The sequence below is a fragment of the Peromyscus leucopus genome, chromosome 4 (genome assembly GCF_004664715.2).
Source record: "Peromyscus leucopus breed LL Stock chromosome 4, UCI_PerLeu_2.1, whole genome shotgun sequence".
In the NCBI taxonomy this organism is placed as follows: Eukaryota; Metazoa; Chordata; class Mammalia; order Rodentia; family Cricetidae; genus Peromyscus; species Peromyscus leucopus.
This window is the reverse complement of record NC_051066.1, coordinates 107,698,573-107,720,705: the sequence shown is the minus strand read 5'-3', so window position 1 is coordinate 107,720,705 and position 22,133 is coordinate 107,698,573. Positions and strand designations below refer to the sequence as shown.

General features: G+C 54.2%; 1 protein-coding gene across 1 annotated transcript; it reads left to right on the top strand.

The window, feature by feature from the left end:
- Positions 1–540: 540 nt before the first annotated feature.
- Adra1d (adrenoceptor alpha 1D) lies at positions 541–18,851 on the top strand. The gene is made up of 2 exons (XM_028878609.2): positions 541–2,607; positions 17,559–18,851. The coding sequence occupies exons 1-2, from the start codon at positions 1,512–1,514 to the stop codon at positions 18,152–18,154; spliced, it is 1,692 nt and encodes a 563-aa protein (XP_028734442.1). The 5' UTR covers positions 541–1,511; the 3' UTR covers positions 18,155–18,851.
- The last annotated feature ends 3,282 nt before the right edge of the window (positions 18,852–22,133 follow it).

Sequence of the window (22,133 nt, the reverse complement as noted above, 5' to 3'; positions counted from 1 at the left end):
CCTAGCATGTGCAAGGTCTCGAACTGATCTTCAGCCCTTCAAAAAACACACGTGCAAGAGTGCATGTGTGCTCGTGCACAGGTACCGCCCCCACATTCCCACAAAAACGATCTTGTGTCCTTCCCTACTGGTCTTGTTACAGGAGACTCCTCCTCTTCTCCCACCTCTTTCCCTGGTATCCCTGCTTCCTAGCAGTGCTGCATCCCCTCTCCCCTCTGGTTCTCCACCTTCAGATGTTGCTCTGCTGTTCTCCACTCATCTGAGAAGTGCGGGCACTGTTTACACAGCCCTAACACAGGTTCCCCTAAGTGATTTTTACTCTCATTTCACGCTGGAGGAACGGAGGCTCTAGGAGGTCCAATGGCCAATAGGGGCGGAGCCTGGAGAGTGGAGGCGGACTACTCTGCTCTCTCCCCCTTAATCACCCTATGGTAACCTTTCCCACCCTCCAGCACTTGACCTTCTCTGCCCAGAGGGAGATCCGAGTCCTTCGAGTAGCTACAGTCAGATTTATTCCTACCTCTGATGCAGAGGAAAATAACAGGGCCAAAGTTGGTATTATTCAGAGTGTGGCCAAGGTCCTGGGGCTATAGCCACACCATCTGGCCCCACGCCAGTCACGCCCATTCAGCCCAAGCACAAGCATCCTTCAGGGCTGTCTCAATGCCACCATCCCACCATAGCGGGTGTTGAGATCCTGGGCTGGCCAGTCGCCCCAGAGAAAAGAGGAGGGGCATCAGACACATTCAGGCGCTCCAGCGCGTTTAACCATCCAGCCCTGAACCTACAGATCCCAGGCTCTTGCTGCTCTCTGGCGGCAGGAACCCGGAGCCAGAGCCCCGGGGATCGCACCTTGTATGCTCCGCTAGGGCAAGGGCAAGCAGAGAGTGACCGCGAATCTAAAGAGAGGAAGGGAGGCAGCAAGACGTAGCTAGGGCAAAGAGGATTGGGGTCCGGGAGAGCCGAGGAAAGGAGGACAAGGGGACAGCTAGGGCAGAGGGCGGTCGTGGGCGCCGGCGGGGACTCCCCCCCGCCCGCAGCCGCTGGCCACGAAGAGCCCCTTCTCCGGCTTCAGCCCTCGCTCGCACCGGCCGCCCCCTCCTCCCTCCCGGCCGCCCCTCCTCCGTCCCGCCCCCGCGCAGAGTCCCAAGCGCTGCAGAGGCCGCCGCCTGCGCTGCCGCTCCCGGAGCCGCCGCTCGCCCTGGACACGCTTGGAGAAGGGCGCAGGGCGACCGCCCCGGCCCCTTCCCTCCCTGCGACTCCGCGGCCACAGCTAGACCGGTTCCCTCGCGCCACTGTTCCCGCTGGGACTTTCACGACCCCGTGGCTTCGCCTCCGCTCCCCCTGCTCCACCGCTCCCCTGAGGCCCCCTCCGCGGCGGGAACTGGGGCAGGACCGACGGGACCCGCGCGCGGAGCTGGGCTCCGGCGCTGCGGCGATGCCCGCGGGCCCCCTCCTCGCCACTTGCTCGCCCTGTGCCGGGGCTCCGGCCCCGACGGCTGCGCCGTGAGATGACTTTCCGCGACCTCCTGAGCGTCACTTTCGAAGGACCCCGCTCCAACAGTAGCACTGGGGGCTCCGGCGCGGGCGGTGGAGCTGGCACGGCTGGACCCGAGGGCCCGGCGGTGGGCGGTGTGCCAGGGACCACTGGCGGCGGCGCTGTGGTGGGAACCGGCAGCGGCGAGGACAATCAGACCTCCACGGGAGAACCGGGGGCTGCGGCCGGCGGTGAGGTGAATGGCTCAGCGGCCGTCGGGGGGCTGGTGGTGAGCGCACAGGGCGTAGGAGTGGGGGTCTTCCTAGCAGCCTTCATCCTCACCGCTGTGGCGGGCAACCTGCTCGTCATCCTCTCGGTGGCCTGCAACCGCCACCTGCAGACGGTCACCAATTATTTCATCGTGAACCTGGCGGTGGCTGACCTACTGCTGAGTGCAGCCGTGCTGCCCTTCTCAGCCACTATGGAGGTTCTCGGCTTCTGGGCCTTCGGCCGGACCTTCTGCGACGTCTGGGCCGCGGTGGACGTGCTGTGCTGTACCGCCTCCATCCTTAGCCTCTGCACCATCTCTGTGGACCGGTACGTGGGCGTGCGCCACTCGCTCAAGTACCCAGCCATTATGACAGAGCGCAAGGCCGCTGCCATCCTGGCTCTGCTCTGGGCGGTGGCCCTGGTGGTGTCCGTGGGACCGCTGCTGGGCTGGAAGGAGCCCGTGCCCCCGGATGAGCGTTTCTGCGGCATCACCGAGGAAGTGGGCTATGCTGTCTTCTCTTCCGTGTGCTCCTTCTACCTGCCCATGGCAGTGATCGTGGTCATGTACTGCCGCGTGTATGTGGTCGCGCGCAGCACCACGCGCAGCCTCGAGGCAGGCATCAAGCGGGAGCCCGGCAAGGCCTCCTCCGAGGTGGTGCTGAGGATCCACTGTCGCGGCGCAGGCACTAGCGCCAAAGGAACCCATGGGACGCAGAGTAGTAAGGGCCACACCTTGCGCAGCTCGCTCTCGGTGAGGTTGCTCAAGTTTTCTCGGGAAAAGAAGGCTGCCAAGACGCTGGCCATCGTCGTGGGTGTCTTCGTCCTGTGCTGGTTTCCTTTCTTCTTCGTCTTGCCGCTGGGTGAGTGATCCCCTCGCATTAGACCCTTCCTTCCCTTCTGGCAAGTCCCTCCCTGGAAGGCTTAGATGACCCACAACCTGTCTGTGGACGTTTATGACTGTCCTGGTTGATTACTGTTGTAGAGGGAGAGGTCTCTTGGTACTTCTGAGTTTCCTTTTACAAGTTTCTCATTCTTTTTTCTTACCCTTTTTAGCCATTACAAACTTTGGTCTTGCTTTAGTTCCTTGGAAATCTGGGCAAACATCTCCCTGTAATTTGTGTCCAGCAGTAATGTATGTGACCCCCACATAGACTCATCCCTGGAAACAGATACATAGTGGGCGAGCCCACATGCACTCATTCATTCACCGGCCGCAGACCCAGGCCAGTCACCTTGAGTCTCAGCAGACACCAGAGGCCTTGCTTTTTCCAATCGGCATTCATTCAGTGGCCCCTCTGGTGTCTGTGAAAACCCTGTGTGGGCTTTCCCTGCTGAAATCTCCTCTTGAAGGGGTTGGAGGAGGGGACCTGTGGGGATAGGAAGGACAGGATTAGTAAACTGTCAAGTGGACAGGTACTTGGTTGATAGCACTTACAGAGTGAACTAGTTCCCTTACAAGGGCCCTGCAGTCCTGGGGGAAGGGCAGCTGTTCTCAGGGGATTCCTCCCACCCCTTGAGGCTAAAAGCCCCGGAGCAGGGCCCCAGGGGCTGACCAGCACAGAGAGGAGAAAGGGGCAACGTTCCTAAGGCTCTTGGCTCTGGTCACTTTGCTCACTGCTGCAGCTGCTGCAGCTTCAGGCAGAGCCTCTCCAGCCTTCCCCTTGGCTGCTTGCACCTTGTGAGACTCACTCAGGAAAAAAAACAATGCCCTCCCTCCCGATCCTCTGCAAGTCTCCCACATACAGCAGCCACGGTGACTTTTATATATCATGATTCAGTTGTGTCGCTCTCCTGCAAGCCCCTTGGTGATTTCATTCTTCTTGGGGACAAAACTGTCTTCTGTATCCTACAGAGGGTAGCCTTCAGATTTATTATTGTCCACCCAAAACAGGTCACTGTTAGTATTTACAGTGAGGGCCACAGGCATGAACTGCAGGAGTCCCCAGCAGAGGCTGTTCCCATCTGAAAAGGGGCTACTCAGGGAATTGCTTCCTTCCTCCGCCCTGGCCCTCACCCTCTGTGAGTGAGTTCCTTCTCTGTACCTATCTCTGGTCTTCTCACGTGATCTCCCCTGTGTCTGGAGGGCGCACCCCCTAAACCTCTTAGCTAACTCCCAACCTGTGGGTTTCTGCTTAAATCCCCCCATAAGTGCTTCACTCCCTCACTGGCTCTCTGGCTTTTCCTTTCAACTGCATCATCCCTGAACCCACAGCACCCCGAATGGTGCCTGGCATTTAAGGAGCAATATCACACTCTTCATTGAGGACACAGGCTCTGACACCAGACAGCTTGAATTCAAATCCCAACCCTGCTTCTCGATGGCTATGTAGCCTCAGACCTCTGTTTCTTCCTCTTTAAGTGAGGATGGGGATGACAGTAATAATTCTGACCTTGACAAGTGTTGTGAGAGCCAAGGAATTGCTGTGCATGAATGTGATTGAGACTTCCGTGCATGTCATACAGTGACCACCCCGCTTGCCCCAGATCAGGAGAAGGAATAAATGCCCCACTGGAAAATCATCCAGCCAAAGTCTGCTTTGGGATTGGTTGGGGAATGTGAAAGCCACAAAGTTGCATGAAGGGACTGATAGCCAGGATAAAGATGTTATGTGTCTGTTCATACACACACACATGCATACCCCCTCTCTAAAGCCCAGCCCCATGGCCCTGCTCTGGCCTTGCCTTATGGAACCTGTCCAGAGGCATCTCATTCTCCTTCCTGTGTCTGTCTTCCTCACACCAGTCCCCACAGGGAATGCTCAGCCTGGGTAGAAAATGCCACCTCCTTTTTCACATTTTCCTTTACCTCTTTTAAACTTTTTTTGTTACAGAATAGTATGCAAATGAGGAGAGACTAACCTAATAATATTATAATGATATAATAAGCACCCATGGGCCTATGATCACCCACACTGAGCATGTGCTGCGCTTGCCGTATCTACTTTCTCTCCTTCCTCTTACTGCTTGCACAGAATAGATCACAGCTGAACCCAATGCCCCGCTTCCTCCTCCACCTCCACCTCCAACTCCCCCTCGACCTCCCCAGAGGTGATGCCGGCACTTATCACTCCCAGGTATTTGTGGAAACTCTTACCACAAACATCCACATTCATTTCAAAGCATAGCATTGTTCTGTGTGTCTTCAGAATCTGTACCCACTGTGCATATCACTCTTCAGTCTGCGTTTTTCATCCAACATTATGTCCTTGAGATTCATGCAGTGTGGGGCCATTATTAGTGCATTTGAGACTACTGCATTGGGTGCTGATCCAGTCTCCCGCTGAATGTTAGGCTTTTCTCATTTTTTTTTTTCACAGTTAAAAGCAACACAGCCAAAGACTAGGACTGTTTCTTGAGGTCCAGATCACATCATCTTCCAGGAGATCCTCTCTAAGTCTCCGTGACCTCTGCTCTTGTTGGCACGTGCTGCTCTTCCTCTGCCCCTATATCTCTGCTGCTGCTCCCACATGGTATAGGAGCCCTAGAGATGTCTATATCTGGCTCCAGGAAGGGATTACATGGGCGTATGAATATGCAAAGCTATTAAGTTGTGTCTTTTAGGATGTGCGTACCAGCTCAAACTCCTGGCAGAGCTTAATCCTGGAGAGCTGGCAATAATGAACAAACAGGACAGATGCCAAGCAAAGAAACAGAACATCCCACTCTGCCCCACATAGACTGAGGGCAAAGAGGAGGAGAGAGGCTGCTGTGGGAATGAGAGGGTGGCCTGGAGGCTGCTGAAGAGGGATAGGGGCCAGGAGGCTTGTGAGGGAAGAGGTGCCCTTGAGCGAACGTTCTGAGTTGCAACACTTGGTGGGGGATGTGGCCTTCAAGGGGCCAACCTGCTTTAGATTGGAGGTGCTTGGGTTTGAGCACAGAGGTTGGGGATGAGGATGCTTGCGGGAGGGTGGGGTATCGTCTCCCAGGAAGTAGCAGGAGAAGGGTGGAAGCCAGGGGAGTACCTGTTTAGAAAGAACCAAAGAGAAGTGAGGAAAGGCAGCTGGGAGAGGAGCGGTGCAGCCGAGGACCATCGAGGCACAGCTGAGGTGCAGCTGAGGAATAGCTGAGGTGCGGCCGAGCAACAGTGAGGTGCGGCCGAGCAACAGTGAGGTGCAGCCGAGGACCATCAAGGCACAGCTGAGGTGCAGCTGAGGAATAGCTGAGGTGCGGCCGAGCAACAGTGAGGTGCAGCTGAGGACCATCGAGGCACAGCTGAGGCGCAGCTGCAGAGGTGGAAAACCTTCAGGTCCACGAGAGTGTGCCAGCTGTGACAAGCACCAGACACGGGGGTGCTGGGGAAGAGCAAGCGATGTGTGTCCACAAAAGGCCATGGTTATAGAAATGAAAAGAGCCACACGGCCACTCTCGGGGGACCACAGTGCCCTCACTCACACCTCCCATGTTCAGGAGACCCAGCTGCAATGGAGGTGTAGCTGGTGAGCAGAATCAGTGCGGGCTAGCAAGAGTGTTAAGGAAAAGTCTGGAATCCTAGAGGAATGCTAGCACGGAGGGCCATAGACTGCTGCCTATCAGCCCCCAACATGCTGGCTGGTCATAGTAGATGTAACCTGAGCACTGGGGAAGCTGAAACAGTCCATTTAGTGAGATCCTGTCCCCCCCCAAAAAAAAGAGCGATATGCTTTTGGTCAAGCCAAATGTTCTGCAAAGGAAGACCAACAATAGGGTGTTCTGAATTGTGAGGCCCCCTAAGGACAGATGCAAGGCACACAAAATCATGAAGGGCCCACATAAGCTATAGATCATCTCATTTACGTCTGCCTTACTTTCCCCACGAGGAACAAGCATGGAGGCAGGCAGAGACTACATAATAGGAACCTCAGACATCGCCTGTCTGGTACTACATACAGCCCCAGGGAGCACAGGGAGCTGCTGGTGCCAGGGCCGTGTGTGGACACTTGCAGCCCTTGCCCTGGTGAGTGGCCACAGGCCTGTCTGCCCTCTTGCTCTACCTGTTTCATGCATGACAGCACACTTACAGGACAGGCCTGAGCAGGGCAGTACTTCCTGTTCAGTCTCAGAGGCATTCCAGATCAGACTGGAAAGAATACAGACATACCCTGTGGGAGCTATGTAGAAGAGAGCTCTTGACATCCCTGCCCAGGACAGACACATTTCCTCTGGTCCTAAGCAAGCTGGCACAGGGCTGGATGCCATGAAAAAAAAAATCATAAGAAACTATATAAATGGATGCTGGTCACAAGCATCCTAAACTGTGGTGTGTATGGGCAAGGACAGCCGTCAGACTACTACCTAGGACTTGTCTGGAAAACTTCAAGATGGAAGATGGCCAATGTAAAGGTACCCTGCCGGAAGTGTACTGATTAGAACTTCTGCCCCGGGACACACGGTGCATGAGTCTGCTCAGCCCCAGATATCTAGCCTGAGTGTTTGGTAGCCTTTCCTGTATGCCCTGTATGCCCAAGGGAGACAAGGGACAGGGACCCTTACCCCTCCTGAGCACCCAACTGCAGGAGAGCAGCTGTTCTCTTCAGGGAGCCTCCAAGGGCCTGTGCCTCTCCTCAGTGCCTTTTTTTTTTGCATTTGGTTTTGATGTACATGGCAAGTGCCTCTCAATGAGGCCCAGAAGTAGGGTTGCCCTTGAAGCCTGCACATACAGGACCCAGCCTCACCCCTAGCCATTCTGATGACACTGACGGACCCTGGGTTTCCGTTTCCAGCTCTCTGGTTTTTGACCAGGCCGCCAAGCATCACTGGCTTCTGCAGCCGTTGTATTTTTTGCAGTGATGAGGACTGGACCCAAGCCATGTGTTCCTCCACTGAATTACACCTCAAGTCCCATCACTGTCCTCTGAATGTCACCACCCAGGACAGCTTCAGAGGCTCCGACTGAAGTCCACACAGTCCATGAGAGTCCAATAGAGTCCTCATGACTCTATTCCAGCCATCTGGGAGCCATAACTGGTCCTCTCTTTCATAGCACTGGCCTGTCTTTATGGTACAGAGAACGTCTCTGACCCTCAGACTTAGTCCGTTACCTTGCTCCAATGCGCCACAGCTGTCAGGATTCAATGTGTATCATAGTGTGAGGGCTGAGGACACTTACCACATAGCACAGTAGAGTAGCCATGTTGGTGGGGTACCCAGGCTTGACAGACCTGGAATGGGCAGTCTATGAGAAAGCGGGTCCAGAGATGATGCCCAGGCAGGAGAATGGAGAAATAAACCATTTGTTCATAGACTAGACTACTATACAGCAAGGAAAAATAACAAGTGAATTTTATGGACTTTCTGCTGAGTGGAGTAAGCCAGCTTGGGAGCATAAAGTGTGTTTACCATATGATTCTACTATGTGTACGACATTCAAAAATCGGCAAAATCTAATCAATGATAAAAATGAAAACAGTGGTTACCTTTGTGTGCACAAGAGAGTGGAGACAACGAGTGCCAGCTGGAAGCAAGTGCTAGAACTTTCCGTGATGCTCGGGGACAGATGCAAGTGTTGTCATCATGGTATACACTTAAGGCATGCACACTTACATTAGTGTTTGCAAATCCAAAAACCTGCTCTGCGTCTGTAAGCTCCTACCTTCCACAGAGCAGGCGCTCGGCGGACTTGTGCAGGGCAGGGAAGTGGAGAAACCCATGTATTTGCATATCCTGATGCCGTGGGTCTGGGTGGCACAGAACAGCCCGGTGTTTTGCTTCAGTCCAGTCTATTTTATCAGAGTATGACGGCATTTTATAATAAAATCTTAACTGTGCACACACTATTATTAACTTAGGAACAATGCTGCACAGCCGGTCCCTAGCACTTGATGATCATACCAGATGGAAGTTTCAACAGCTCCTGTTCAGAAACTGAGGGCCCCAAAGAGACGTCTGTTCTCCGGCATGGTTTCTAGGCATCTGTGCTGTTGTGTGGTACCTTACAGGTTTTGTGCTTGGCCACAAAATGTCTTCCTTTGACAAGCCTGCAGGATCCGAGTGTGTTCTTGCTCTCAGTCTACTGAGAGTTTCGGGCTCAGCTTGTACTTTCTGGCCCCAGGCCTGGCGTTTGCAATTTCTCTTTTATTGGGAAATGACAATTAAGATACCACAATGTGAGCTCTCAGCTGCTGACTGACACCGCTATCATATCTGCCGTCAGTTCTGGCTCGGATTCAGGACAGAGCTAAGAAATACAATACCTTTAGAAAACCCCAAAACACTAACGATGCCTGAGTGTTAGGGTCACAAGCTGTCTCCTCCATTTCCATCCCTAGTCTAGCCATCCATGTGGCACCATTGTACTGAGGCTGGCCTATGATGGCACCTCATCCTCCAGGCTAGACTGACGTTCCCTCTCCTCTGTCCTTTTAGGGCCATGCTTGAGTCCCTGTGCCCACCTGCATCCCCCACCCCTGCATCCTCAGTGGATCTGTGTCTGAGTCCATCTGCTCGGTCCTCCCTCTTTGGCTCCCATTATGGTGAGCTCAGCCTCAGTGTGGCTCTCACCTCCCTGTCTCCGATTTTGCCTGCCATGCCTGAGAGGCAGCCAATCCCATGACTTAGCCCTTCATTTGCTCTGAGCACTTTTAACTCCCTCTCACCCCTTACTCCTGGGAGTCTCAAATCCAGAATTGGGCCCACCGTTCTCCCATGTGGTACAGCCGTGTGCTGATGAATACATTCTCATTGGCTCTGGGATGGGACTGATTTGTAGTATCAGCCCATTCCTGTGGTATAAGTATTCTCAACGTAATCAATGTCAAGTTATGAAAAACACAACCACCCAGTTCACTAAATTCCTGAGAATGCAGTCAGCTCTCAAGAGCCAGTACAAACTACTTAGCTGAGCATGCCAAAGGGTATCAACCTCTACGGAGTCAGCCCTCTGCCCAGGGATAGCCTCCAGGTGTCCTTGGGAACCCTTGCAGGTTCCCTTCAGCTCTAATTATCCAAAGTTCTTTCCTTCCTAAGGGAGCTGCTTCTGCCAGCTCTCCGTACCTTCCATCACCCTTCCTATGCACAGCACACGGTTCTGTCTAGAGCTGTCGTAACATGTCCCCGCTCAGCAGGATGGCCTCCTTTGCCCTCATCCTTACCCTACCATCTCCTTGGTAGCTTTCCTCCGTTATAGCTACTTGTAAAAACATCCCCTGTCACTTACTTCTTAAAGACTATTCTGATATTCGCCCTCCTCTTCCAGCCAGCAGTGCCTGGCCCCACTCAGGGTAGCTCTTGCCATCCTAGCCCCTCCCCCTTTGGCGCTGTCGCCAATGGCAACCCCATAGTCACTCTCTAGGGTACTTTGAAGCCCTTTCATCCTCTCCTGTTACGTCAGCCTTCCCTCCTGGACTCTCACCATCCCTCAGGTCTTACCCTGCACGCACACTTCTCTGGTGGTACCCTCAGCCTCCTTAGGGGGCCCTTCACCCACTCTGATCCCCGTTTAATTTCAGGTCCATATTCCAGACCCTCAAACCGTATTAATTTCCTATCTTGCTGTAACAAATGACCATTGATTTAGTGGCTTACAACAATGAATCATCTTCTGGGGATGAAGGTCATAAGTCCTCAAATCAGGTCCTGGCTGGCTGTCTCCCTAGGGGATCTAGGGGAAAGATGTTCCCTGACCTTCCTCAGTCCCTGAGAGACAGCTATGGTCCCTCCTCCATGCAGAAGTGTCCACCATCACATCACCATCTGACTCTCACCCTCTGCTTGGGCCCTTGTGAGACTACCTTGTGCCGATCCGGCTTGCTTGCATTAGCCGTGGAAGGTCTGGACAACCCAGGGGCCCTTATTCCATCTGCTGCACTCCCACACCCTGACGTACCAGCTTCCCTCCTGGGCTCCCCTTTCCACTCCCCTGACTCTGCTACTTACCATCTTCCCACACGGCAAGAGGCATCTCTGCATCCTCTGGTGCTCGCAGCCTGAGCTTCATCCTCGGTCCTTCTTCCACACCCCAGCCAGCCACTCTGCCCACTGAGCATCTCTCTCTTCAGCCTGTCTCATTGTCCCATTCCCACTGCCCTGCCTAAGCAAATCAGCCGACGAATGTCACAGGTCCCCTGTGCTGGCCACCATCACCTTCCTAGCAGGAGCTGGCCGCTGACCGTCCTAACAGGGCCACGATGCCAATGCTATCAGCTATGAGAGAAAATTGACACAGGGAGGCTGGGTAACATGATCCAAGTTCCCACCTCACTTGGTGTAAGGTCTGACATTGGAACCCAGGCACTTTGGCTCCCAGCATCCTTGTTATTGCTTGCCTGGGTGAAAAGACTGGACTGGGCTAGGGTAAGATGTCAGTCAGGAGCCATATTTTCAGTTTTAAATATCACCCAGACCCTCGGTCCCTACACAGATCTCCCAGGCTCTTCGTCAGATGTCCTTCTGCACTGACTGCTCGTCATGAGGAAGGCCTGAGCATGGTCATAGGACATGGCTTCTTCCTGAGTGACCTGGGCTCTGCCAGACAAAAGCTGAGAGCCCGTGGTCCCTGAGCTAAGCCCTGGGCAAGTGGAAGATTTGCCTTCCTCACTCTGATGACCCAGAACAGACGTCGGCCCTGTGATTGGACGGCGTCCAGGCTGCTCAGCACGGGGACTCCCATCCATGGTGCCCACTGCCAGGGGGAGCCTTCTGTCCTGGGCAGAAGCTTCTATCCTGCACAGACCCAGGAGCATTGTCAGCACGGTCCAAAGGGGCTCCTGCTTGGAGTAAGTCTAGTTTGACTAAGTGCAGCCCCAGTCACCCGACTGTCCGAGGCCACAGATTGGAGCAGGGCAGATCAGTAAGGAAGTGTTACAGAGGGGGAAAGAGAGGGAAGAGAGTGGGAAGGTGGGGAGATAGGAAGAAGGATAAAAAAGAGTTGATGATATGATAGGACCCGGGGCAGACCTAGAGGAGCCAGAGAAGGAGAGCCTGGAGTTCATATCCATAACGTACTCCGAGAGCTGCCCTGCTGTTCCATGTCCCTCGGCCCATAATGGAGGCCAAGGTTCTCTGCCAGCTTCAGGGAGCCCAACAGTCCTGAGGCCGGCAATCCTGGGGCCCAGAAGAACATCGGACCCATTCCTGATGTATCTCAAGCAAGAAGACTCTGCCAGTGACCCTTCCCCAAGGAAACTGGCTATGCCCTCAATATGCCCTGCCATGTCCTCTTAATCTATATGGGGTCCAGAGCTTACCCAGGTCACCTCTTCCTGACAGCCCCCCATGATTCTTTCCAATTCAAAGTAGCCTTGTTTCTCCTCATGCTCCCCTCACTCACTCTCCTCTGCAGCTCTCTGAACTCCCTGACTTCTTCTCCAAACTATGAGAGATTCTTGCTGCTTCCGGACCTTTGCTCATGCTCTTGCCTCCACCCAGAATCTATTTCCCAAGACACACACACACACACACACCACGGTTCTCCTTACAGGTCCTCAGTTCAAGTACTGTATCAGAGAGGTTTTCTGGCTCTGCAAGGGACAGAGGTCCAGAGTCCCCTGGGGAGGAGGGACAATGAACACCAGTGTAAGAGCCACTAAATGGCCAGCTGGAGAGCTGGGACATAGGGGTTATCAGGGATTTGCATTCCTTCTCTCCCGACCCTGCTGGTGGGAGGAGGCACGAGGACCGAGGAAGATGGCGGAATTTTAGCTCCTAGTATCTCTCTCGGCCACAGGAATAGCATGCATCGACAGAGGTCACTAGTGGGGGAAGGGCAAAAGGCAGGGGGTGGGGGACACAGTCTGATACTTCATGGCCAGCTACCACTTCTGCTCGGGGCTGGCTGTGAATTCTGACAGCCTGCCAAGGACATGCTCCTTTCTGGGGAATGCCAGAAGAGACTGTTAATCACAGAGCCTGCCTCTCGGCCTCAGAGCTGTCCACCTCCTCAGGGCTTGGCCTATTTGCTCCTGTTCCTCTCTCAGCTCCTCTCCAGCCTGCCCTTCTGCTCCTTGGGAAATAACACTGGCTGGGATGAACCAGGCTGCAAAGAGGCCCCCACCCCACCCCCAGCCCCCCCCCCACCCCCACCTTCTCTTCCCCAGTGTGTGCCCAGCTGGGCCAGCCAGCAGGGTTTACCTGCTGACCAGGCCCCTTTCTGGCCAGCAGTGGCCACATTGCAGGACACTGAGATAGACCTCTTACACCACATCGGTGTTAGTCAGCATTGCCATCTCTGTGGCGAATCCTGAGACAGCTCAGTGAAAAAGAGAAAGCTTTCTTTTGGGTCACTGTTTGGAAGGCTGCAGCCTGTGATTGGCTGGCCCATTGTTTGGGGCATGTCAGGGAAGCAGTGAGTAGCTGGGAAACAGAAGAGGAGCCACACTCCCAGTGACCTGAAACCCGCTAGCTAGTCCCCCACTTCTTAGCCGTGGACGGGGGAGCCTTCAACACATGGGCCTTCCGGGGAACTAACAAGCCTCTTGCAGGACTTCCGGAAGGCAAGTGGGTACAACCGAGCCAAATGGATGGAAACTGAGCAGGGGTGGGAGGTGAGGAACGAGAGGGAGGCCCGAAGTAGGAGGACCTGCTTGGGGCTAAATGTGAACTCGGAGGAAGGCAAGACAAAGGTCGCTCTATGTCTCCCTGTGTTAGCGGAGCTGTAGCGTGTTCTTAGAGCTGTGGATGCCGCTGAGAAGGGTCAGAGGAAAGGAGAGAAACCATTTTAAAGAAAAAACCTCCCTGAAGCTGTGTGCAGATTGGAGGAGACAGGTGGAGGCTGGAGGCTGTCGGGGATGCTGCAGCCATCTAAGCAACATGAGATGAATAGAGGCACCAGGCTCCAGGAGCCAGGCGGAGGGCCCACCTGCTAGAAGGGGAGCCAGGCATGGTTGGATGTGTGGGATAGACTCCTTCAGCGGGGCCAAGCAGAGGAAACAGAAGTCACGTCCTGGAGTCACCGGCCCAGGGTGGAAGGGATGAGGGACAGAGAAGCTGAATCGTGACTCCAGCAGGATTGGAGAAGGCGGTCAGCACTGGAACACAATAGTGCTAAATGAGAAGTAAGCAGAGTGGAGACATCCAGTTAGGTGTAGAGTCTGGGCGGCCTTGCTGCAGAGGCGGTGGAAGAAGAGTCTGGGGAAAGCTGAGGTCCGTGTGGGTGAGGGTGTGGGTGAGGGTGTGGGTGAGGAGCAACAAGGGAGACAGTGGCCGCCGCCGACGCCACAGAGTGGGGGAGGGGCGGGGCAGGTGGAGTTATGCACATTACACCCCCCACTCCCACCCCATCCCCATTACCTTAGGGAAACAGAGGGGCTGCTGGAGGGTTTTGAGCAGGGGACTAACAAGATCAGTTAACCTTTTTCAAAAGTCGTTTGAAGGGCTGAGAGTGCTCAGCAGATAAAGTGCTTAACAAGCAAGCGCAGGGACCGAATTTGGATCCCCAGCACCTGTGTAGAGGGTTGGACACACAGGGGTGTGAGCATGAAACCCCAGAGCTGGGGAGACAGAGATGGGAGGGAAGGGGGATGTTAGGACAGTTGGGCTGGGGAAAGAAAGAGCTGGAGCCTCGGGCAGAACCAAGGTCAGAGCCTCACGCGTGTTCAGGCTGTGATTCTGTGGCTCCCAGGTTAGGTTCTGGCTGGATGAGGAATGTGGATATGGGAGGGTGGTGAAGGAAGAGGCTGGGGTGCTGGCAGCGTGAGTGCCCGCTAAGCAGGGAAGGATGCAGATGCTAGGAACAATCTAAGGAGCTGGCAAATGGTTACACTCCCGATAAGGAAAAAGAGAGGGGGGATGCGAGAGGCTGCAGTGAGCAGTGTACAGCGCCTGTGAGTAAAGAATAGACAAGCTCCGGCTTGTGCTTGCCAAGGACCCCCAGGTGCTGTGTGGACATACCGCTCGGGCAGGCGCTGCCGTTAGACAGGGGTGGCGGTCTGGGCCACAGTCACAAGGAAGCAGGGCAAAGCTTCAGGACTCAGCAGTTGATGACAGGTGTCGTGTGGGGTGCCATAGGGGAGAGTCTATGGGTGTATCAGTACCCACTGCATTTCAAAGTGAGTATGATGTGTTGGGGGGCAGGGCGTGTGAAGGGCTTTGTGGCTCACCTGCCACTAGGGTCCTCATTTGGGACCGTAACAGGAAATATCTCCCAAGACCTGCTGCCCCTGGAATCTGCAACCTGCAGCACAGATGCCTGGATTTTCTAAGCACACGGTGCTCAGAAAGAGAGTAAGGACCAGTTGTGGTGGAGGCTGAGGGACCATCCATCTCCCTCGGACCTTCAGTTTGCACAGGCCTACTCCTGAGTGCCTGCCTGCATCGCTTACCCGGGGGTTTCTGTAGCGTATTCATCCTTGTAGTCCATCCAAAAAGTAGGCAGAAAGCGAGAAAAGTTATAGCTAAAGAAAGCAGCTGAAGATTGATGGAAACGAGTGGTAGATACCCACATCCCTCTGCACTGGCGGGGAAACCAGGAGAGCCCCTTTGGGGTTAAGCCTCAGTTTCCCATATTAGCAACTGACTTACTGGCATCCTTCCCCCTGTGTTAGCACCTACACAAGGTGTTCCCCTCCCAGGCTAAAGATTTGCACTTGCACCCTGTCCCAGAGCTTGCTTCTGGGGGAACTCGAAGTCAGACCTCAAGGGAAGCTGAAGGCAACTCGTGGGGCTGGAAGGCTGCCTTTGAATCACAGCCCCTCCGTGTGTGTGAGGAACTCCCCGTTCCAGGAAGACTCTGGACAAGTCAGTCGTGCATAAATTAAAGTATCAGTGTTTGTAGTAAGATTGGGGCAGTACTAAAACAAGTCACAAATCTGAAGAAAAACCAGGCTGGCAACAACCGCTGGAAAGCATAGTCCACTGGTGCGTCATCCACAGCGAAACAGAAAAGACTATGTAGTCTGAGTCGGAATGTTATTTCCAGCATTTGGCCTGACTTTGCAGCCGTTGAGGGATGCTATTCTTGAGGGCTATCTTCCTACAGGGTAAGGTCATTCTGGCATTTTCCAGAATAACACCTCTCCCAGGGGAAACTGACTTTACAAGCCCCCAGTACCCACAAACCCACTGTGTTCAGTTACTGTTTCTGACCACTCTCTAGATATAGATGGTAGGTTCCCTTCCCAGGGCTGTGATGCCCTCTCTGAAAAGCCACAGGAAGCAGGGGGGGGGGTGGTGGTGGTGGTGGTGGTGGTGGTGGTGGTGGTAAGAAGATCTCAGGGGTGGGTGAGTGGATGGGTTAGTTAGTTGATTTGCTTCCTGTCCTGGGGATTGAACCCAGGGGCTCTCAAATGTTGCAGGAGCTCTCTAGCACTGATCTATACTCCCAGCCCAACACGTTTGGATTAAAATTCTGCTAAGCATTGAGATCTGAAATTTATGAATCTACATGACATCCCATCCAGAGGAGCATTACTGTCTCCAGTTCACAGAAAAAGAGAGACTTTCAGTGGCCAGCGACGACATGAGCAAGATGTAAAAGGCTGAGTGTGGGGGGGGGGCGGCTCGGGGGGGGGGGGGGGGGCAGCTGGACGTGAGGAAACAAAGCTACACAGAGAAAAAAAAAAAGGCTGAGCTGTGTGGTGGGTGCTGGCCCCGCCTCCTCCTGCCATCTCTTAGCATCAGGAACTGGTTTCTCCACGTGGATAGTAGGTGATATGCAAGGCGGTTAATGAGTGGGGCATAGTGCCTCTGTCCCTGGGGAGGGTGGCACACTGCCCGTATTTGGAGGAATCAAAGACAGAGAAAAAATACCACAGTTTGTCAAGGATTGTCACTCCTGACATTCCGTGTCAAGGATGAAGCATGGCCCCAACTTCTGCCCAGGACAAGGCAGGTGAGGAAGTGGCCTCTGTACGGTCCCTTTACGCTCAACCCCTTTCCCTTGGGAGTGGCTTCCTTAGGGTCCTTGCTGAGGATCCTAAGAGAAAGGTTTGTGGGAAACAGGTTCTCAGCACCCATCCCCATCTGCCTGGTGTTCTGTTCTCCCACCCAAAGCCATGCCCGAAGCTTTTCATCACCACTCACCCTGCGACAGCACCACATCCCTGTAGTTTTCCAGCCATGGGTAGTATGCTCTTGGAGCTTAATTCTGAGTTGTATCTCTCACCGCTTAAAATACGCATGGTTCCTAACAACCCTTAGAGTGAAAACTGAGCCTTCATTCAAGGCCCTCCATTATGGAGCCTAGATGAGGTGTCAGAGTTCATTCTACAGCCGCTGGCTTCATGCCTGTCCTGTCCCGGCTGAGTCTGGGATGGTTGGGAGGTGTCCCTGAGCCTCCACTGAGCCCTGAGCTTCAATGGTAATCACACTGTCACCTAGATCCAGCACCATCTGACTCCTCCACAGTACCCAGCAATGGGCAAACTTTGGTCACCCCTTAATTCCAGGCTTCTTTCTCTTTGTGCTTAGGCAGTAGGAACACTACAGAGACAGAGTGCCATAAAACACCGTACAAAAGATTGCAAATCAACTCATTTTGTTAAAAAAAAAAATAGTCGTCAAAATATTTTCATGGAACTTATAGCAGAATTGTGTTTCCAAGTCAACGCCTTAAAGAACAGGACGTGCTGGTGTCTTCTAGAAGGTGCCCTTTGCGGAGAAGGGGACCATGAAGAGACCTCCACACAGACCCCAGTAACTGAGCTCCATAGCGAAGACTGCGGATGGAGAAACTGAGGCTGCGTGTGGTTTGGTTTCACTCTGGTCAGGATTTGTTGCCTGTGCCCAAATAACGATCTGGTCGGGCTCAGAAAATAGGAAGATGACTCCTTTTTCGCCATCTATATTCACAGAGAAAGGCCCTCTTGAGCGCTCCTGCCGGTGACTCAGCTTCTGAGGTAGGCAGCTGTCAACCTCCCCGCTACCCACATCCGTTAACTACCCGCCTCTCTGTCCCCTGCAGGCTCTCTGTTCCCGCAGCTGAAGCCATCAGAGGGCGTCTTCAAGGTCATCTTCTGGCTGGGCTACTTCAACAGCTGCGTGAACCCGCTCATCTACCCCTGCTCCAGTCGCGAGTTCAAGCGCGCCTTCCTCCGCCTCCTGCGCTGCCAGTGCCGCCGGCGCCGCCGCCGCCTCTGGCGCGTCTACGGCCACCACTGGCGAGCCTCGACAGGAGACCAGCGCCCTGACTGTGCCCCCAGCCTGCGCGTCGCACCCCCGGGAGCCCCCCTGGCCCTCACTGCACACCCGGGCCCGGGCCCCGCAGGCACGAACGAGCCGCCGGCTCCGGTCTCCGGCCGTCGGAAGCCAGCCTCCGCCCTCCGGGAGTGGAAACTGCTCGGGCCGCTGCAGAGACCCACGACCCAGCTGCGCGCGAAGGTGTCCAGCCTGTCCCACAAGATCCGCTCCGGGGGCGCGCGGCGCGCGGAGACTGCGTGCGCCCTGCGGTCGGAGGTAGAGGCGGTGTCTCTAAGCGTCCCCCACGACGGGGCCGAGGCGGTCATCTGCCCTGCCTGTGAGCCAGCCGACTACAGCAATCTCCGGGAGACTGACATTTAAGGACCGAGACCAACCCAGGTTGGGGGATGTGCTGGAGCCAGGGATGGGGTGCATTGTGGGACGCTGCCTCCGGATCCAGGGCTCTGACCACACGGGGCTCCATCCCCAGAGCAACAGGAACTGGACCTGGGGTCGGAGCCCTTCCAAGGTGGTGAGTTATGGCGCCCCCTGCTGGACGTAGGTGTCCAGAGCTCTTCCTGGAAGGGAAAGACGACAGGATTCACCCTTCTCATCCAAGTCTGAAAACTGCTTAGTCAGCTGGTCCTGAAGTCTGGGCCACACCCCTTGGGGAGGAAGAGGTACAGATTCTTGCTTTGCTGCTCCCAGGAAAAAGATCAGTGGACAGTTGGTACTCCTACGGCCACCCGGAGGAAGTCAGTGGACCTACCATAGGAACTGTGTACTGCAAGCTTTGGTGGCATATTGGATGATGCCCGCCATACAAATCTGTTGTTTTTCGCCCTAGGCCCACTGCCCCCTCCCCACATTCCTAACCTGTATGTACCCTTCACCTGGCCCAGCCCTCACTATTACCCCCCCCAGGGGCCTTACTGTTTACACTCTGTACATAATTCATTGTGCCTGTCTGTGCCCATCACTTCTCACTGGGATTCCAGGCTGCCGACAGGGGAGAGCCTTATTTATCATTTTGAAGCCTATTTATTGGTAAGAGTACTTATATTTTGTTCAGACTGTGCAAACTGTCCATCTTTGGCCTGTAATTCATATAGAGCCTCCTTTTTCTAAAATCCTTAGACCACCACAGGATAGTCGATGTTCACCTTGCTAGTTTTATCATAACTGCCTCTCTGACAGTTGCTGACCTTGAGAGAGGTGCTGTAGAGGTCAGAAACATATTTTGGGAGTTGGTTCTCTCCTTCATCCATGGGGGTCACTATCCTTTGGTCACTGTCCTTTGGGTCTTTCAGCAAGGTGAAAAGACTTTGGGGCTTTGCTGGCTTTTAAAAGTCACATAAGCACACACTTTCTTTTTGTCCGCCTCCCTAGATGTATCTGTGATGCCCTGAGGGTCTCAGGGAACATAGCGGCTACCAGTGTAACTGGGAAGACGATACATGAAGAGATAGATATACACACCCCATGCAGACAAGTGTGTGGAGGATGAGAAAACCCACACCCAGAAGACATATTCCTTCAGCTCCGAGTAAAGGCATACACCCCGGGGTCATAAACCATTCAGTCTCTAAAAAGAGAATACCAATCACATTTATCCAACCTGCATGGGTATGATAACTGTGACCAGTGGGCCCTTAGAAGGACAGCTATCTGAACAATTCCCTGAAACTGGAAGAGCCGGGTACCGGCGCCAACATGGATAGGTGTTGGGAACCAAAAGCGTCTGTCCTCTGCAAGCATCACCACAATTCCAAACCTTCCGCAATAATTTTACAAGGTTGAAAAGGAAATGGTAGGAGGGCTTAGAAAGAAGTGACTTACAAAGCGAGCTGGGATCCGGTTTCAGAACTGGCCTCCCTAAGCACCCCGGTGCAGAGGAGCAGGTATAGCAGGTACTAGGAATATGCTACATACTCAAAAAAAGTCTCCTTTGTACCTACTGACGTTCTTAAAGCTAGGGGACAGGCTTTGCTATCTTCTCACAGAGGTGGAATACATGGGTGAAGTCAGAGAGAGAGTAGCCCCCAGTGTCAAGTAATTGAGCATTGACCTCTTGGGTAGAAGTGAGTCAGGTTTGTTTCATAAGCTTGCTTAGGTTTGGGGGTCCCACCCAGTGGGAGTGGGGGTGATAGAATTGACAGCCTGATCAGTGTTTGTGCCAAGCATGATGATCATCTCAGACCCTATCTCCTGGGCACACTGCTGCTCCCCACACTAGGAACGGGGTGTGAATGAGGTGCAGAAGGCTGCAGAGCCCAGAGAGAGATCATCTTCAGCAGAGGCCTCCAGGGATCGTGTTCTCATAGCTAATAAAGCGCTGCTGCTGACCTCACTCCTGGGACATGACAGGCTCATGGCCAAGAGGGATGGACGGAAGGGTGACGGAGTGGGGGAGAGATTGCAGGTGACGTCAGGAAAGTCTGGGAGAATGCACCATTTCTTGGGGCCTTGGGTGCTTCAGCACCTCAGCCCATCCTACAAATCTGTCTAGAAACTGTCTCTGAAGTGCATAGACGACATGAGGCCTCAAGCCTCACGTGACCTTAGAGGAGAAGGCCCGAAGACATCTATGGTTGGGGAAAGGATGGTTCTAGGAGGCTGTGACAAAGACTGCCGCAAGCTTTAAACGACACCGCTGTTTGTCCAAGTCCTCAGGCCCATCCTTAGCCTCATTCCTGCCTCCTATCCCAGGATCCCAGCTGTCGTCTAACCACTCACCTCTCCTTACTTCCCACACTCTTCCTCGGACCCAGGTGCTTTTGCAACTCACCAGGGAACCTCCAGTTTTCCTGGGCTCAACCCCATGTTAATGACGTCTGCTCTGGTGCCGTCCCTTTCCTGATAGTCAGAGTCTGCTGAAACTAACTCCTGCTCATCCCTGCTTCCTTTCTCCTTCCTCCAAAGGCTCCTCTCTACCCTTAACATTCCCAAGGGTTGTATTCCTCGTCTCAACTCTCCACATAATCTCATCCACTCCACATCTCAATGACCACTTACATGTAAATGACTCCCAGGGACTGTCTTGAGCTCCAGATGTGTGGTCAACCTCCCAGGCACACCCCAAGTCTGTACACCCCAAGTCTGTTTCCTTCCTACAGAGCCACTGAGCATGCCCTGCCTCCTCCACTCTCCGACTTCTTGGTTTTACATCTTGCCAAGATCTTTTTCACAAATCTCCATCTCTGAACAAGCCCCCAGGCATCTTACAGCCTCTCAGGTCACTCACGCCCAGCCTGTGTTCAGTGCACTGAGGGTCCTTATGTCCCCAAGAGCAGATATGCCCTGCACTTCTATGGTAACACACGCTCCACTCGCCTTCCTGTTGACCAGCCCCTCCCCCTTTAGGCTCCTATCATCAACCAGTCCCCGGGTTCCTCCTGTTCCAGTTGCTGACAGGTCGTGGCGAAGTGTCTGAAATCTCCATCATCCTTCCTTGTATTACAGTTCCAACTCCTCAGACCCCTCTTGACCTTGATTCTATTCCCATCCTTTGATACCCCCAGGGGACCGACTACATGGTCACCGTCTGTCCACTTGGAAGGAATTTTTTATAGTTGGCCCCCTCCCGCCCTGCTTCTTGTGGCTCCAGAGAAGCACAAATCCAGATGCTCGACAAGGCTAAATCAGTCCTCGGCCTCTCTGCCTGGAATAGCTCACAGAGAACCACTGAGGGGTAGGCCCTTTGAGAACGGAGCTTGGTGCTGTTCTCTGGTAGCCTGGGCTTCCTGTCTTCCCTTCCCCATCCCGACCTGTGCCTCAAGAACAAGGACACTAAGAGGATGCTGACCAGGGCAGAGACCTACATTCTAAAACGACTCTGGTCTGAAAGGACCCACAGGAAAACTGCAGGATGCATTCGGAATGGAGACATGAGACCTTCAGCCCAGTGGGGTGGCCGTGGTAGAGTGCTTGCTTCATGCATGAGGCCCTAGCTCCGATCCCCAATATCGGGGTAGGGTGTACCAATAAGGAGTCCAGGAAACGGAGCCACACAAACTGGGCGCTCAAAGAAACCGGGCTGGAAGTACAATACACCGGCAGCATCGCCAGCACTCGAGCTGCTCCGTTAATACACCGACAGCCTTGCCAGCACGCGGGCTGCCCCGTTAATACACCGGCAGGCTCGCCAGCACTCGGGCTGCCCCGTTAATACACCGGCAGCATCGCCAGCAATCGGGCTGCCCTGTTAATACACCGGCAGCCTCGCCAGCACTCGGGCTACCCTGTTAATACACCGGCAGCATCGCCAGCACTCGGGCTGCCCCGTTAATACACCGGCAGCCTCGCCAGCACTCGGGCTACCCTGTTAATACACCGGCAGCATCGCCAGCACGTTGGCTGT

What these genes read in the sequence shown, in the direction of transcription:
- Adra1d (XM_028878609.2), top strand. Translation starts at nt 1,512, where the DNA reads ATGACTTTCCGCGACCTCCTGAGCGTCACTTTCGAAGGACCCCGCTCC. An exon ending in CTTCTTCGTCTTGCCGCTGG is followed by an intron (nt 2,608 to 17,558) that starts GTGAGTGATCCC and finishes TGTCCCCTGCAG; the next exon opens with GCTCTCTGTTCCCGCAGCTG.